The sequence below is a fragment of the Xylaria bambusicola genome, assembly GCF_022495145.1.
Source record: "Xylaria bambusicola strain CBS 139988 unplaced genomic scaffold F5B22scaffold_18, whole genome shotgun sequence".
NCBI classification, from domain to species: Eukaryota; Fungi; Ascomycota; class Sordariomycetes; order Xylariales; family Xylariaceae; genus Xylaria; species Xylaria bambusicola.
Window position 1 is genome coordinate 495636 of NW_025953571.1, and position 14134 is coordinate 509769.

Sequence of the window (14134 nt, forward strand, 5' to 3'; positions counted from 1 at the left end):
AAGCTGACTAGAGGGGTCAGTTGAGATTCAAAAGGCTTCACCAGCCGCCTACCAAGCTATTCCACCGAACTTGCAAGACATTTGGCTCGAAGCGCACCGAGGCAGTAAGTAGTTCAATTAAAGCTTTGAGAAGCCCTTACCTCGAGCATAATTGAATAGGTCTCTGTCCCCAGAACATGCGAATCGAGGGAATCTCTCGTTGAGGATAGACGGCCGCAACACTTCGGTGTCTTCTAGGGATTGAATGGCCCTACGCGAGACCCGAAACGGCGATTTTTCTGTCTTCGGCGAAGAGGAAGCGTGGGAGAAAACAGCGCATGGTGTGCGGGTGCTACCAGCAGACTTAAGACTCATAGTCATGATCCTGCTAGAGCCAGAGCAAACGCCGGAACGGCGAATCCCGGGTGTGCTATATCGGGGGGGGAGGGGGGTTGTTTGAATATCTGCATATTTCCTTTTAGCTGAATTAGCCGCCACCCACTGCCTAAGCACAAGTACTGATGATGACTTCGCTTGCTCTATAATCTCGATTGAGAGAATATGACCGTGCATATAACGCGGGTGCGGACGGGGCCGCCATGGCTCAGAGGCTCGGCGGTAAATCGGGGTTTGGAAGTGGAACAAACTCTCCATGCATGACAGCCCATGGCCTGCGGACTGCAGCGCGAAATCATGCGATAGATCATATTACATCATGTACCTTTTAGACTTTTTTTTTCAACACGATCCCGGAGTTGTCTGTCCTCTTCACGTCGATTCTTCTCCATCCCGTATGTAAACATTCGATTACTCAGTCCCTAGCATATCGCAACCCCGAAAAGCTTCCTAAGATACGTAATTCCTACCGGTTTTTGAGATACCTAAATACTTTCATCCATACATATAAGAGTTGGCAAAGGTGGCGATAGATTGGACTTGAATTTACACCCACCATTCAACCAGGCTTACGATAACAGCGACTTCGCACTATCTACCTATATACCTACACAGCATCCCTACTCACTTGTCCAATAGACCAGGACCTACTAACCTCACAATTGATCATTCGATCGATTAATCACTCCCGTTGATCGTTCCAAAAGACGCAAACAATCCTCCGACCAATTAGCCGAGAGGAGAAGAAGTTGAACCACCAGGCACAAAAACCGCTATTGAATCCCACCATAATCGACCGCATCCATCACTACAACACCAAAACACCGCAAAAATGAAGGTCATCAGCAAAGAGGAAGAGCAAGCGCACTACAGCGCCGTGCTCAGGGGTGGTTTCATCGGCGGCACACTCGGTCTCGGCGTCGGCCTTCTGGGCGTCGTGGCCGGGATGCGGCGGTATCCCGCGGTGCGGCAGCTCACGCTGCCCTTCCGCGCCTTCCTCGTGACATCCGTGGGCACCTTCGGCGCCATCGTCAACGCGGAGCGGTACTCGAACGCGTTCCACCTGGCGAACAACCCGATGAACTTCTACAAGGACCAGGCGCAGCGCGACGCCGAGGAGCTGCGCAAGCAGGAAACGCCGTGGCAGAAGTTCATGCAGTTCGGCCAGCAGAACCGGTACAGCATCGTCTTCGGCGCCTGGGCGGCCTCCATGGGTCTCGCGCTGGGCCTCGTCAGCCGCAACCGCTTCCTGAGCACGCCGCAGAAGCTCGTGCAGGCGCGTGTGTACGCCCAGGGTTTGACGCTGGCGGTGCTCGTGGCCTCGGCGGTGTTCGAGACGTCCGATGCGCGGCAGGGCAAGGGCCGCTGGGAGACCATCATGGTGGTCGACCCCAACGACCCCGAGCACAAGAACATGATTGAGAAGCGCGTCCATAAGGAGGAGTACGAGGGTCAGGACCTCTGGCGCGACATGGTCGCTGCTGAGGAGCGCCGTCTCGCGCAGCGCAAGGAGGCTGACGCTGTCGCTCCCAAGGCGAACTAGAGAAAAAAAAGTTTCAAAGGCGAGGGAATTGTTACCGTCAAGGAGTGAATTCGAGCTTTCGTTCGAAAAAAAAGAAAGAACGCGAATACTACAGCACGAGGAAGCGGAATCGATCTATGTGTTGCATACACAGGCTTGCAGTACACGAAACAGCTCGGCGGCCGGGGCATTTGGCTTAATTGACGAAGTTTTCGATATTCTACGGTGCCTTTTGTTGATCAGTTAATGCTGGATTGATAGATGGATAATAGATGGAGGGAGGGATGCATGCATCAACCCGGCGTTCTGGTTCAAGGGCGGGAAATATCCAAGTTTATTCTTCTTCTTTTTCTTTCTCCTCTCTTTTGTACATTAATTTTATGTCACGACTTCCATTGCCTCCCGTTCCAATCCTGCAAGGAGAAGGGGTAGTAGCTCTTGGAGAATCTGGAAGAGTAGTAGGCGGTGGTGAAAAAGCAAAATCCAGCGATAGACAAAACGTTATCATAGAAGGATGATCAATCAAATACAAAAGAAAAGTCGCTTCAAACACGTATACTGTTAAATTTTGTGTGATTTCTTCTCGATTGATTGATAGATTACCACCCGCTCAGATCCAAGGATTCCTGTGATCGTTACCGTCACGACCTTTCTGAACAGCCCCTTCTCAAGCATACGAAAAAGACAACAGCCGACCCGAGAACCCCTTGATGTGTATATCCACCCGTCCACAGAACCTAAAGGAAATAAACTTTGAACACCCATACTTCGACAGAAGCAACCGACAAACCATGTACTATTAAACCTTGAGGGAGAAGTCCGGCGAATACCAACCCAACCCAACCCATCGCCGGTCGCAATCCACGCTATATATGCTCGCGGTATGACAAACAAAACACAAAACACATGAAACCACCAAAACTAACAAACAAATAAGCCAAGCAGATTAATCGTGATCTCGTAGTACTATTTATACTTTTTCCACTTCACCTATCTTACACATCTGTCCTACAACTCGGGAAAAATAAGACTGACAATGAAAGAAAGGCAGCTGAACGAAGAATCTTGGGTGCATCCTCTTAGACCTCGATGGTGAAATGGCTGATCTGCGAATAATATGCGTGGACAGCGAGCTCGAGAATCCAGACATCGCTGAACACCTCGACCCCATCGAACCCACCGATCATCAGCAATCGACTGTCGTGAAGCACCGTGCCATGGTAACCTCTACCCGTGGGTGGCAGACCATAAACGCTGCGCTTATCCCAGGACATGGTCACGAGATTCAATAGGAGTACGTCATCCGAGTACTCGGAGCCGTCGTGACCACCGATTATGAACAGATACGAGCCCACGAGCGTCGAAGTATGTGAGAGCCTCCGGAACGGGACGGGAATCGGCACAGGCTTCCAGATTTGCGCATCCACGTCATATACCCAGACATCGTTGAAGCATTCGCCGCCGTCCGATCCTCCATATATAATCAGCTTGCTGCCAACCATGTTGGCAGTGTGGTATCCGCGGGCTTTGGGTTTATTCACCCCGGCTCCCACGTCGCTACCATTTGTACCGCTGGGTAAGCTCTTGTCTGGGCCTAACACTAGTCTCCAGCTCATTTTACTCATGTCAGAGACGTCGAGACGCCATATGTCGTTCAGGGCGCGGACACCGTCGCCGCCACCGAAGACGTATATGCCATTTTTATGCAGACATGCGGTGTGCGCACGACGCGCGCTGGGCATTTGGTCGCCTATGATTCGTGGCTTGTGCCACCTGAAATTCATGGTATCCAGGACATATACATCATTGTAATAGGCTGGACCATCGCCTCCTCCGAAGACTACTAGTTTTTTGCCCACAGCCGTGCATGTCATTGCTCGCAAGGGGATAGGGATGTCGCCCGTGACGTGGGGCACACTCCAGTGAAACGAGTCGGCATCTAAGACGTATAGGTCGTTGAAGCAAGTACGACTATCACAACCTCCAAATACGTATACATTATTGCCTACGAGAGTCGTGGTATGGGCTCGCAAAGGTTTATGTGGTGCTCCCGACACAGGCGCACGGGACCAGTACATGCCAGACGAGGGCGCTGGGAGAACATCAGCGGCAGTTGAAGGGTCTTGAAGAGGTGGGAATGGCGTGTGAGCCGGTTTCGGTTGTCGCGAGGACGTCCCCTGTTTGCGAGGTGTCGTTGAGCTCGTAATACCCAACGAGGAGGCCTTGGAGGCTATGGCAGATGTCGATCGCATTACTAACGGACGTTGGGATTCGGAATCTTTGGCGTCGGTTGAAGACCCGGTGGGCAAGTCATTCTGGGCTTCACCATTGCGCCGTAAGGGAGGCATAGGAGCTGGGGTCGTCGACGGGGGCGGATAAGCAGATTTAGAGGAAACGGATTGCGAGCGCTGACGTATTGAAGTTTCGGACGCCTTGCGTCTACTGCTCGACGACGGACCACCATTGCTTGTACTCTGGCTCTTGGAGGCGAGGTGGCCTGGCGTGTGGCTTCGGACCGGGGGAGGGGCTCGCTCGGACACCTCACCTCGAGGTGAAGATTCGGCTTCAGCTATCTTCTGGGAGCGCACGGTGCGTGACCGGCTACTAGAGGAAGAGGCGTGTGACCGGGAATCGGACATGGCGTAGGAGGCGGCCAGAGAATTGGCAGGTCTATTTGCATTACCGTTTCGGTAAATACTCCCACGAGGTTGCCCAGGCTAATTAACTTGATGCCAGCAGCAAGAATGGTAGGGTCAACGGCAGTGGGAGAGATTATGGAATAGTGTACCAGACTCTTGGGCCCATGCGATCGCGATTCGTTTGGCCACGGTCTGGATTGGGGGATTTGCACGAAGCGATTGAGATGCCGGTTTGCATGGGATATTGATTTGAAATGCGGATGCGCACTCGACCAGAGGGCCAGGAGCCTCAGTACGGTATAGATGTGAGGACGGGTATCAGGCCAAGGGCTGAAGTCAGGGGGTGTCGGCACTTATACGGGCAATCTGCGTATTCCCATGTACTTTTTGTCGAAAATATGCGAGGGAGTCGACAAGGATTGTGGGCGGATCATGCAGATTTGCTGGTGTACACCACACCTCACCTCAAGGTGTGTATGACGACGGGGATCTGGTCGCGTGTTACTTGTTACTTCTTTCGGTCTGAATCTGGTAATGGGCCAAGGATGAGGTTTCAAAACGGGGAGGACGGGTCTGGAACTACACCACGATATTCGTACATGTGCAGACTTTAGGTCAGGTACCCGTGTCTCGTCACGATCCCTGCAGGAGATTGAGGACCGGCTTGATTGATTGATTGACCGATTGAGTGATTGATTGATTGATTGCGTTGCAGCGTTGTAGGAATGGGGTCTAGGAGGAGCCGTCGCCGAGGGGGGGAAGAGAGCTAGGGAGATAAGTACTATAAGTACCTGCTACCCAGGTCGGCATACAGGTACTTGCGTTAGGTAGGGTAGCCGTACATTACAGGCATTGTGGGGGGAATGCCCCGCATTGCTCAGCAGGTACCGGCCAATTACATAAGCCTACGTACCTCCGAAGTAGAAATGCGAAATTCACCACTTCCTCGAGGGTCTGTAAGGAAAGCAGGTAACTCTACCTACCGACAACTACCTACATGTATGTATGTTAGTAGGTAGACGCTTCATCCTCTTGAAGAAATCCTGTCAAGTGCTATGATTAGCAGAACTTCGCGTTCAGACAAAAGCACATTCAGACGTTGGTTCTATGCCGCGCCGGATACCAGGTTGGCGTCTGTGCAGTGCTGTTCGACACCTGCATCCATGGATGTATGCAATCCGATATTCTGCATCTCACGGCGAATTATCTGCCAGTATAATTAGGTACATAGATGTACATACTTAGTATGTAACAACCGTCCAAGTTAGCTTCTACTTGCTATCTGCTAGTCGTGATTTTAGCTGCCAAGTAATCCTCGAATTGTCTGCAAATTCGGATGATACCAGTCGAGTACCCTCATAGCAATGATATCTTAGGGAAGAAAGAACACAAAATACGAAAAGGGAAAGAAAACCCGAGTGTCAAACGGGCGGGCGGTTCATGTTGTTCTGAAGCCATGTGACCCCTAGCAGAACAGGCCCATATGTACTTAGCACACTGTATGTGAGACTTCCAAGGTTGCATGAAGCCAAGCAACTTGTCCCAACAGCCTCCAGTTGCTCCGTCAAGGATAGTAGACTTACAGTATGTAAAGCAAGGAGTGCCCTTACATCATGATCTGGGCACAGAGCGGAAAAGGTCGCGCCACAATTCGAACAGGTAGCCAGTAAACAAACCCCATACTACTGGATTAGGTAAGTCGTAGTGTTTGCCGGACCCATTTGGGAGACGAACCGGATCTCTTAATGGACCTCGCGCATCAAAATCGCTGTGGCCGACAAAAATTCGACGCCTCTCCCTCGTAAAAACTCGCAACCGAAATAATATCGGCGTGCGTATCCGATCCTCGGGGGCCCCGTCGACCATCGTTCCAAGACCAGCCAGAGACGGCTTGCCGTAGATTCACATTCTAGCCAAGCACCATTTAATTTCCTTTTCATCGCCATGAACGAATCGGAACAACCCGTGCCTGCTGCAGCGGCCGAGGTTCGCGCCGGGGAGGCGGGAGAGGCTGGTGTCGCGTCTGGGGTCAGTGAACCATCGAATAAGCGTCAGAAGCTCAGCCACAACGCAACCACCGACCAGCGTGAACGCAGGCATGGCATTGCACCTATCAAATCGGAGTGAGTTTGGTCTTGGGAACGACGCTTTTGGTATCACTATCTAACAAGTTAATCTCAAGGTATCTTATCTCATTTGAGGTGCAAGAGGTGGTTGATGATGATGCCGCCGAAGGTAACACTGCTATTGACGGCGGGAATGTCACCGAAAAGCCAGAGCAGACAGACAGTGCTGGTGGCAGGAAAGGAAAGAAGAAGCAAAAGGGAGGGCAGAACCACAATCGTTCATTCGGCAGTTTCGAAGACTCGCTACGGCTCTGTAACAGCCGTGTCTTGAGCAATGAATTCTCCCCCAAGCCGTGCAAATTTGCCGAGCGGTGCAACATGTGCCATGATATTCGCGCATACCTCGCCGAAGGCAGACGGGCGGATCTGGAAACCATGAATGGAAAGTGCCCTGTCTTCGAGGAATATGGTCGCTGTCCATCGGGTTGGAAGTGTCGCTTCGTCAGAAGTCATTCAAAGGAGATCGAACACGAAGATGGCCGAAAAGAACTTGTGCTCATTCAAGAAGGCCACCAGCCAGAGGTGGATGATAGCCATGATGCCAGGCCCGGTGTGATGAACGTCGTATCAGCCGACATTAAGTGGGATCTCGCACGCAAGAAGGTGGTGCTTGACAAATCCGAGGCTTACACCAAATGGCTTGACAGGGACTCGCAGATTACACATAAAATCTACAACAGGAAACAAGGCACAGAGGATGCCCCGGTGGACCCTAACCTCCTCGAAGAACTGAGAGCTCAATTCGTAGATCCCCCATTTAAGGCATCTGAGAAGCGGAAGATCTATTTCGGGCGCGAGACGCCTGTTCTCGCGCCGCTTACGACCCAGGGTAACCTCCCTTTCCGAAGACTTTGCAGTGACCTCGGTGCTCAAATCACATACTCGGAAATGGCAATGGGTTTGCCCCTGATTCAGGGACAGAAAGGCGAATGGGCTCTTATGAAGGCCCACAAAAGCGAGCTGGCCTCTCCTCGCTTCACGCCCGAGAGCGGCAAGGTCGTCGAGGGTTATGACAACTCGAAAGATCTCAAGTGGGGAGCACAAATATCTGGCAACCAGGCATGGGTGGCTATGAAAGCCGCTGAAGCTTTGACAAGATACCTACCTCATCTTCGCGTAATTGATCTCAATTGTGGTTGCCCCATTGATCTAGTGTACCAGACTGGAGCTGGCTCTGGTCTCCTCGATACACCGAACAAGTTGGAGAAGATGGTTCGAGGCATGAACGCTGTTTCTGGGGAAGTGCCAATCACCGTCAAACTGCGGACTGGTGTCCGAGACGGCAGACCCACGGCCCAACGACTCATCGAGAGACTTGCCTTCGGCAATGCCGACTTCCGCGATCGTTTGGGCGCACCTGGAACGGCAGCCATCACATTACACGGACGCAGTAGACAGCAGCGATACACGAAAAAAGCCAATTGGGAATACATCGCAGAGTGTGCGGCGCTAATCCAATCCTACAAGGACAAGAAAGACGATCTCACAGACACGGCCATGGAGCCTGACAGCAACACACAGGCGAACACAGGGAACGACAAGATCTACTTCATCGGAAATGGCGACTGCTACTCACACGTAGACTACTTCGACCACATCGACAACGCCAAAGTAGACACGGTCATGATCGCGCGAGGCGCCATGATCAAGCCATGGATCTTTGAGGAGATCGAAAAGGGACAGTACCTCGACAAGTCGGCGACAGAACGACTCGGCTACGTCGAGAAGTTCGTCCGCTACGGACTGGAAGCATGGGGCAGCGACGAAGTCGGCCTCGGCCACACGAGACGCTTCCTGCTGGAGTGGCTGAGCTTCACGCACCGATACATCCCGCTCGGTCTCCTAGAACATCTGCCCCCGAACATCCAAGACCGGCCGCCGAAGTACAGATGCCGCGACGATTTGGAGACGCTGCTGGCTAGTAACAACTACAAGGACTGGATTAAGATCACGTAAGTCTTCCTACCCTTCCTTATGAAAGCCACCACGAAAACTAGAATTGTTTGCTCGGTCGAACAGGACGTTCTAACTTGGTATTTTATCTAGTGAGATGTTCTTAGGTCCTGCGCACCCGAACTTCTCGTTCCAGCCGAAGCACAAATCACACAGCTACGATATCGATGCCGAGGGTTGAAACCCTTGTACATAGCAGAGATAAAGCCAGGTCCAGCTGAAACTCTGGGAGCAGCTGTGCTGGGTTTTGTATACATGTAATTGAATACCTACATATGTACCTACTGTAGGTAGCGAAAAGCAGCAAATGAACAGATGTCAATTACAGGGTGCGTACGAGCGAACAATACCTACCTAATATGTAGGTAGGTAGTGAATGAAATGATCAAATTGTCCTGCTCCTTGGCGTAGGGTAGTCTGTTCATGAATTGGAGAGTACCTACCTAGGTACCTAGTATTGAGATTTCGATCTGAATTTCATGTGCAATAACGTCACTGTTGGTTCTACTATTATCTCGACCTATTCCAGTTCCGTCATTAAATGCTGTCTTCAAATCGAGAGTCTTTTCCCTGAGGGTACTTAGCGGCCGAGACCTCCGGGCTGTAGGGCGGATACCTAGACGTACATAGTAGGTAAGTACCTAGACTACCTAGACAATGTACGTACCCCTCTCAATTCGGCTCGATAGTACCGTACTTGAGCCACGGCAGAGCGATGACGTAGCTATGCTGAAGCTCGCGCCCAGCTATGCTACAGTACTACGTAGGTGTAGCTACTACCTGTCCCGCTTACGAAGTAGGTACTGACAGGTACACACGACCAGGTAGGTACACACAGCTGTCCACAACTCAGCTCAAATCAATATCGTCACTCAGACAGGCCACCTTCCCTCAAAATCAACCCAGCCCTCTTTCAACCCTCTTTCAACTCTTTAAAGCTACAGAAGTCCCCATCACGACTTGTTGCCGCCCCTTTTTGCTTTCCTCATCATACTCTGCAACCCAAACACCCGCAGCCGTCACACAACAACGGCTTCTCTGAACAGCTATCTGTTTATACAATCTGGTTGATAGCTCAAGTCACCACCCCGCACCACAGCCTTTGAGGCACGAGAAACCCTACATCGTCGTCCACCATGACGCTCTACTACACTCTCGTATGTATACATTTCTGCCCGCTACAATCTACGCCAATCTACACCCGCTGTTCCATTCTAGTGCAGCCGAACTATCGTTATGAATCCACTGACACTATACGAATAGGTCTTCCTGCTCCTCGTAGCAGAGATGTCGCTCTTCATGTTGCTCGTCGTCCCCATGCCGTTTACCGTAAAACGCAAAATGTTCACGTACGTTATGCCGTCTACCAGAAAGAGACGCATTCCCGAAACCAATCGATTACTATCACATCGTGCTTGCGTCGCACTGATTGCTTGCTAACACTATTCTTTTTTTTTTTTTTTTTTAGCTTCCTCTCCGAGAACCCTATCATAGCGAAGATACAATATGGTCTCAAAATCACATTCATCTTCATCTTGATTCTGTTCCTTGACAGTGTCAACCGTGTCTATCGAGTACAGGTTGAGTTGGCTGCCGCTACAGATACAAGCAAGGGCCAAGCGTACGTACCGTCCTGTTCAGCCCACTAAACCCCTCTGGTGTGCTGTGCTCTGTTGCTTCATTCTCTTGTTGGGCTGTGGCGCTATCTGCATCTGCTGAGCAAGGACGCTTCATCTACCGTGCTTCGCTAACATAGTTGCTTACAGTGCTGTCATGGGACACGAACGACTCGAAGTGCAGGCCCGCAAGTTCTACAGTCAGCGCAACATGTACTTGTGCGGTTTCACCCTGTTCCTGTCACTGATCCTAAACCGAACCTACATCATGATCTTGGATATGCTGCGTCTCGAGGAGAAGCTTAAGCAGTACGAGGGCACCGACAAGAAGACCAAGGATAGCGAGAAGCTCGCCGTTGCCGGCAAGCCTGGCGAGATTGCCCGCCTGAACAAGGAGATCGAGAAGCGCGACCGCGACATCGAGACCCTCAAGAAGCAGGCCGAGGGTCTCTCTCGCGAGTATAACAACTTGTGCGAGAAATACGGCGAGACACAACCTCCCGCCGGTACTCGCAAGGACAAATAAGCGGCTTATCTCTCTGCCTCGACCGAACTTAGGGACACCATTTCACATAGTGGTGCTTAGCAACCTGTATCCTGAGCGATCCTTTAGGTTGGCGTTCGAGTTTCTTGGGCGGGCCGGATGTGTGTCTATGGACGGTTCCTTTGCTTCATTTCATATGATCGGATGGAGGATCCTAAGGATAACAATATACGAGTGTGTTCGGCGCAAAAAGTCATATTGCTGGAGTTGTCTAGTTTTATAGGGTGATCTTTCACGGGGGTTATAGAAAAGCCCGGAATGGGCCCAGCTTGTATGCTCCTGGAAGAATACGCTATGCAATATTATATGAGGTGAATGACATTTAATGGCCTTGCTCAGTAATGGCCGTGAAAAATTACTTCTTAAGTTTTTGTTATTTTCACTTGCGTTGCTCGTGATCTTGTTCGTTGAGAAATGCTACTCATTAAGTAGTCTATCAAAGTATCATTCTATCCATATTTCATGAGCCAGCCAACCCACCGTCACAGCACCCCAGATGAATTCCGCTGGAAACCAGAAAAAAATTCTCGATTAGATCCTCATATACTTGACAAATTCCTTTTGCTGCTCAACTCCATTAAGTCCTCCCCTCCTTGACTCTTCTGTCCTGATTTATTCCAATCAGTGGCAATCACCTCACCTCACCTCACCGTCTACCCCCGCCCTTCCTCAAAACAGCATCAAACCGATCAGGGAATAGAATCCCATTCGCAAGACGTAATAACTCGACGTCTTTATCCCACCCTCCTCCTCCTCCTCCTCGTTCCCTTTCTCTTCTACCAGTACTACTATTACTACTACTGTAAGCGGAATCACCACGCCGGACCTCGAAGGGACTCAGCCCCATGCTCCGCAAGGCGTCGTCGCCGCCGGCATCAGCCACGTCCTGCACGTCTGCGCGGCCCGTGTGGTCGCGCTCGCCGGCCGAGTTGCCGATCTCTGCGAAATCGGGGGCCGGGAGGCCGAGGAGGAAAGCGCGGCGTTGACGGGCGAGGTAGAGCGCGTTCGTCTGCGTGAGCGGACAGGAGGGGATGTAGAGAAGCGTTGCGTCGGACGGGGAGGACGAGGCGGATGAGGATGAGGAGTGGTGGGAGTGAAGATGGGGACGGCGGTAGGGTGGGGAGGAAGAGCTTGGAGACGATGTGGATGAGGAGGAGAGAGGCGAGTAGAAGGAGAATGAATCCGAGCGAGATCGAATCGAGCCCGAGCGGGACGAGCTGCTGGAGAAGGAATACGGAGAAGGCAATGGCGCGAAGGGATTGCTTGAGGGAGGCGTCAGGGTGAAATTCGACGGCGGGTACGGGTTGCGGCTGGGACTGAGGGGGCTGTGGCCCGGGAAGTATGCTGTATCTACGGCGTGCACCACGTCAGGGTGCCAGATCACGTAGTCGCCGGGCTCGAGGTCCGGGGCGGAGACCATGGTGCGGTGCATCTGGAGATGCGGATGCAGCGCGCTGCTGAGCTGCTGGACGTAGCCTGGCACGGCGCCGTGTAACACGCTCGTCTGCGAGACGTTGAGATTCCAGTTCGTTGGGTGCAGGAAGTCCATCTCGGCCCTCCTTCTGTCGCTGCTCGTGCCCATGCCCATGCTCATGCCCATCTGGTAGTTGTCCATCATCTTCGCTGCAGGGTTCTTGTGCCGTGGTGTGAAGAACGGGCGGAGGAGCAGATACGTTGTGCTTAGCTGCAGCATCGGGCACACTGTTAGGGCGCCGCTGCCCGCTGGCACAGACGAGAGACTGAGGATTCCTTGGAACATCCGGAACATACTGCATGACCCGGAGCGGTTGTAGAGGTCTGTCGTGATGTGTAGACGTGGACTACTATCCCAAGGGTCGTAGTCCTCCCACCGCCCTGAGAACACTGAGCTGTACGTCCCTGACGCCCCGTACCCATCAGGCTCCCAGCGTTCTACACTGCCATTGTCGATGTGGGCGCCGCCGGTGGGTGACATTTCGTCTGGCGTTCGTACGCGCAGCCGGTCTGCGTATACGACTGGGTATTCGGAGCTGACGAGGGCGTGATCATCACTAGAATGCCAAGTACGCATTGCGAATCGCTGTGCATCGAGCAGACGCGAGTCAGCACGGGCACGGACTTGGCTTGGGCTCCAATAGAGGTCGAATAGCTGGGGGTCGTGTGATGGGTGTCCTTTGGTCTGCGGGTTATCGGCGATGTAGTCTAGCGTTTCATCTTTCCAGGCCTGGGCGACGGTCGTCGGGACCACGCGCTTGATGACGGCTACGCCGCGTCTCCTGAGGGCTTTCCTGAACGCAGATGCCTTTGCACTATCGTGGATGTCGAAATAGTCGATTGTCGGGATCACATTCGACCCTCTTGCTGCAATATCGTCGGCTTCCTTGCGGAGCGCGCGAATCAAGCGATAGAAGGACTCTGCAACGTCTTTCTCCCGACAAGCAATCATGTTCCGCTTAAGCTTCGCAAAACGAGAGGAGAGTGGAATGGGCTCCGAGGAGTCAAACACGGATGGCATGTCATGTAGAGCCATGTTGTTGGTTGCTTCACTGAGGGAACGATATTGTCCCCAGGACGGATCATGCGTAGGCTTTGGAATGAGCATGCTTCACCGTAGATGGTGGCTCGACCTTATTATAAGATGAAGAGCACTAGATGTGAGATAGTGAGAGACGATATTAACCTGGGCCATTTTAACAATGTGGACGGAATATCCCTTATGTGCTAGCTCATGCCTTGAAGATGGTGAAGCGTTGCCGGTGGAGGCGAAACCATTTAAGTGAGATTGCACTGTTCCCCAAGGCAAGCGAACGTATAAGAAATCAAAGCCTAGGAAGATGGAGATAGTCCTGCGGGTTGACGAAGCGAGAGAATTTAGGCAGGCCTTGGGCTGGCAGTGTTGCCACTTTCGCTACGCATCCTGTATCAACATCCTGCACCCATATGAATCGATATACGTGTAAGTCAGCATTGTCATCGTCGGGTGGGTGTTCCGACGTGCGAAAGTATGCTCTCCTGTCAAGTATGCAGCAATAGCGGCAGCAATCCCGGGCAAGTAGCTTGTTCCAGTACCCAGACTCTGGGAGGGTTGTCTCTAGCCTCATGCTTACACCGTAAATACGATGTCAAGACATCAAGAATATGGGTGGCCATCAGGCGGCCAGAGGCGATATTGAACAGTGATTAGAGGATCGGCAGACGATGGGACCATCCACTAGTAGTTCAAGAAATCGCGGCGCTTACACGGGCCGTCGAACCGCAGTCCAGAGTATCGGAGAATTTTCCGACAAAGTGCCAATGGGGATGAGTCCCGAGTTCAATGCGGCGAACTCGATCACTCTACCGGTGAGCGTTCCTTGCAGGGCCGTTGAACCCTCAGAGGC

At 52.1% G+C, this 14134-nt stretch overlaps 5 protein-coding genes across 5 annotated transcripts; 3 read left to right on the forward strand and 2 right to left on the reverse strand.

Moving 5' to 3' along the window:
- Positions 1–920: 920 nt before the first annotated feature.
- On the forward strand, positions 921–2044 carry F5B22DRAFT_133073 (mitochondrial hypoxia responsive domain-containing protein). Its single transcript, XM_047968972.1, has one exon. It carries the CDS (start codon positions 1208–1210, stop codon positions 1916–1918), a length of 711 nt encoding a protein of 236 aa, XP_047831293.1. The 5' UTR covers positions 921–1207; the 3' UTR covers positions 1919–2044.
- Positions 2045–2695: 651 nt separating this feature from the next.
- F5B22DRAFT_133083 (galactose oxidase) lies at positions 2696–4663 on the reverse strand. The gene has a single exon (XM_047968973.1). The coding sequence runs from the start codon at positions 4534–4536 to the stop codon at positions 2977–2979; it is 1560 nt and encodes a 519-aa protein (XP_047831294.1). The 5' UTR covers positions 4537–4663; the 3' UTR covers positions 2696–2976.
- A 1457-nt stretch (positions 4664–6120) lies between these two features.
- F5B22DRAFT_133006 (uncharacterized protein) lies at positions 6121–9107 on the forward strand. The gene is made up of 3 exons (XM_047968971.1): positions 6121–6659; positions 6719–8614; positions 8709–9107. Exons 1-3 carry the CDS (start codon positions 6481–6483, stop codon positions 8794–8796), a joined length of 2163 nt encoding a protein of 720 aa, XP_047831295.1. The 5' UTR covers positions 6121–6480; the 3' UTR covers positions 8797–9107.
- A 315-nt stretch (positions 9108–9422) lies between these two features.
- F5B22DRAFT_605257 (B-cell receptor-associated protein 31-like-domain-containing protein) lies at positions 9423–11141 on the forward strand. Its single transcript, XM_047974832.1, has 4 exons — positions 9423–9772; positions 9879–9964; positions 10084–10236; positions 10382–11141. Exons 1-4 carry the CDS (start codon positions 9752–9754, stop codon positions 10755–10757), a joined length of 636 nt encoding a protein of 211 aa, XP_047831296.1. The 5' UTR covers positions 9423–9751; the 3' UTR covers positions 10758–11141.
- A 21-nt stretch (positions 11142–11162) lies between these two features.
- On the reverse strand, positions 11163–13654 carry F5B22DRAFT_133106 (DUF1479-domain-containing protein). The gene has a single exon (XM_047968974.1). The coding sequence runs from the start codon at positions 13354–13356 to the stop codon at positions 11422–11424; it is 1935 nt and encodes a 644-aa protein (XP_047831297.1). The 5' UTR covers positions 13357–13654; the 3' UTR covers positions 11163–11421.
- Between the last annotated feature and the right edge of the window lie 480 nt (positions 13655–14134).

Coding starts and splice junctions, on each gene's coding strand:
- F5B22DRAFT_605257 (XM_047974832.1), top strand. CDS start 9,752: ATGACGCTCTACTACACTCTC. Junction 9,773..9,878: donor TGACGCTCTACTACACTCTC/GTATGTATACAT, acceptor CTATACGAATAG/GTCTTCCTGCTCCTCGTAGC. Junction 10,237..10,381: donor GATACAAGCAAGGGCCAAGC/GTACGTACCGTC, acceptor AGTTGCTTACAG/TGCTGTCATGGGACACGAAC.
- F5B22DRAFT_133006 (XM_047968971.1), top strand. CDS start 6,481: ATGAACGAATCGGAACAACCCGTGCCTGCTGCAGCGGCCGAGGTTCGC. Junction 6,660..6,718: donor ATTGCACCTATCAAATCGGA/GTGAGTTTGGTC, acceptor GTTAATCTCAAG/GTATCTTATCTCATTTGAGG. Junction 8,615..8,708: donor AAGGACTGGATTAAGATCAC/GTAAGTCTTCCT, acceptor TATTTTATCTAG/TGAGATGTTCTTAGGTCCTG.
- F5B22DRAFT_133106 (XM_047968974.1), bottom strand. CDS start 13,356: ATGCTCATTCCAAAGCCTACGCATGATCCGTCCTGGGGACAATATCGT.
- F5B22DRAFT_133073 (XM_047968972.1), top strand. CDS start 1,208: ATGAAGGTCATCAGCAAAGAGGAAGAGCAAGCGCACTACAGCGCCGTG.
- F5B22DRAFT_133083 (XM_047968973.1), bottom strand. CDS start 4,536: ATGTCCGATTCCCGGTCACACGCCTCTTCCTCTAGTAGCCGGTCACGC.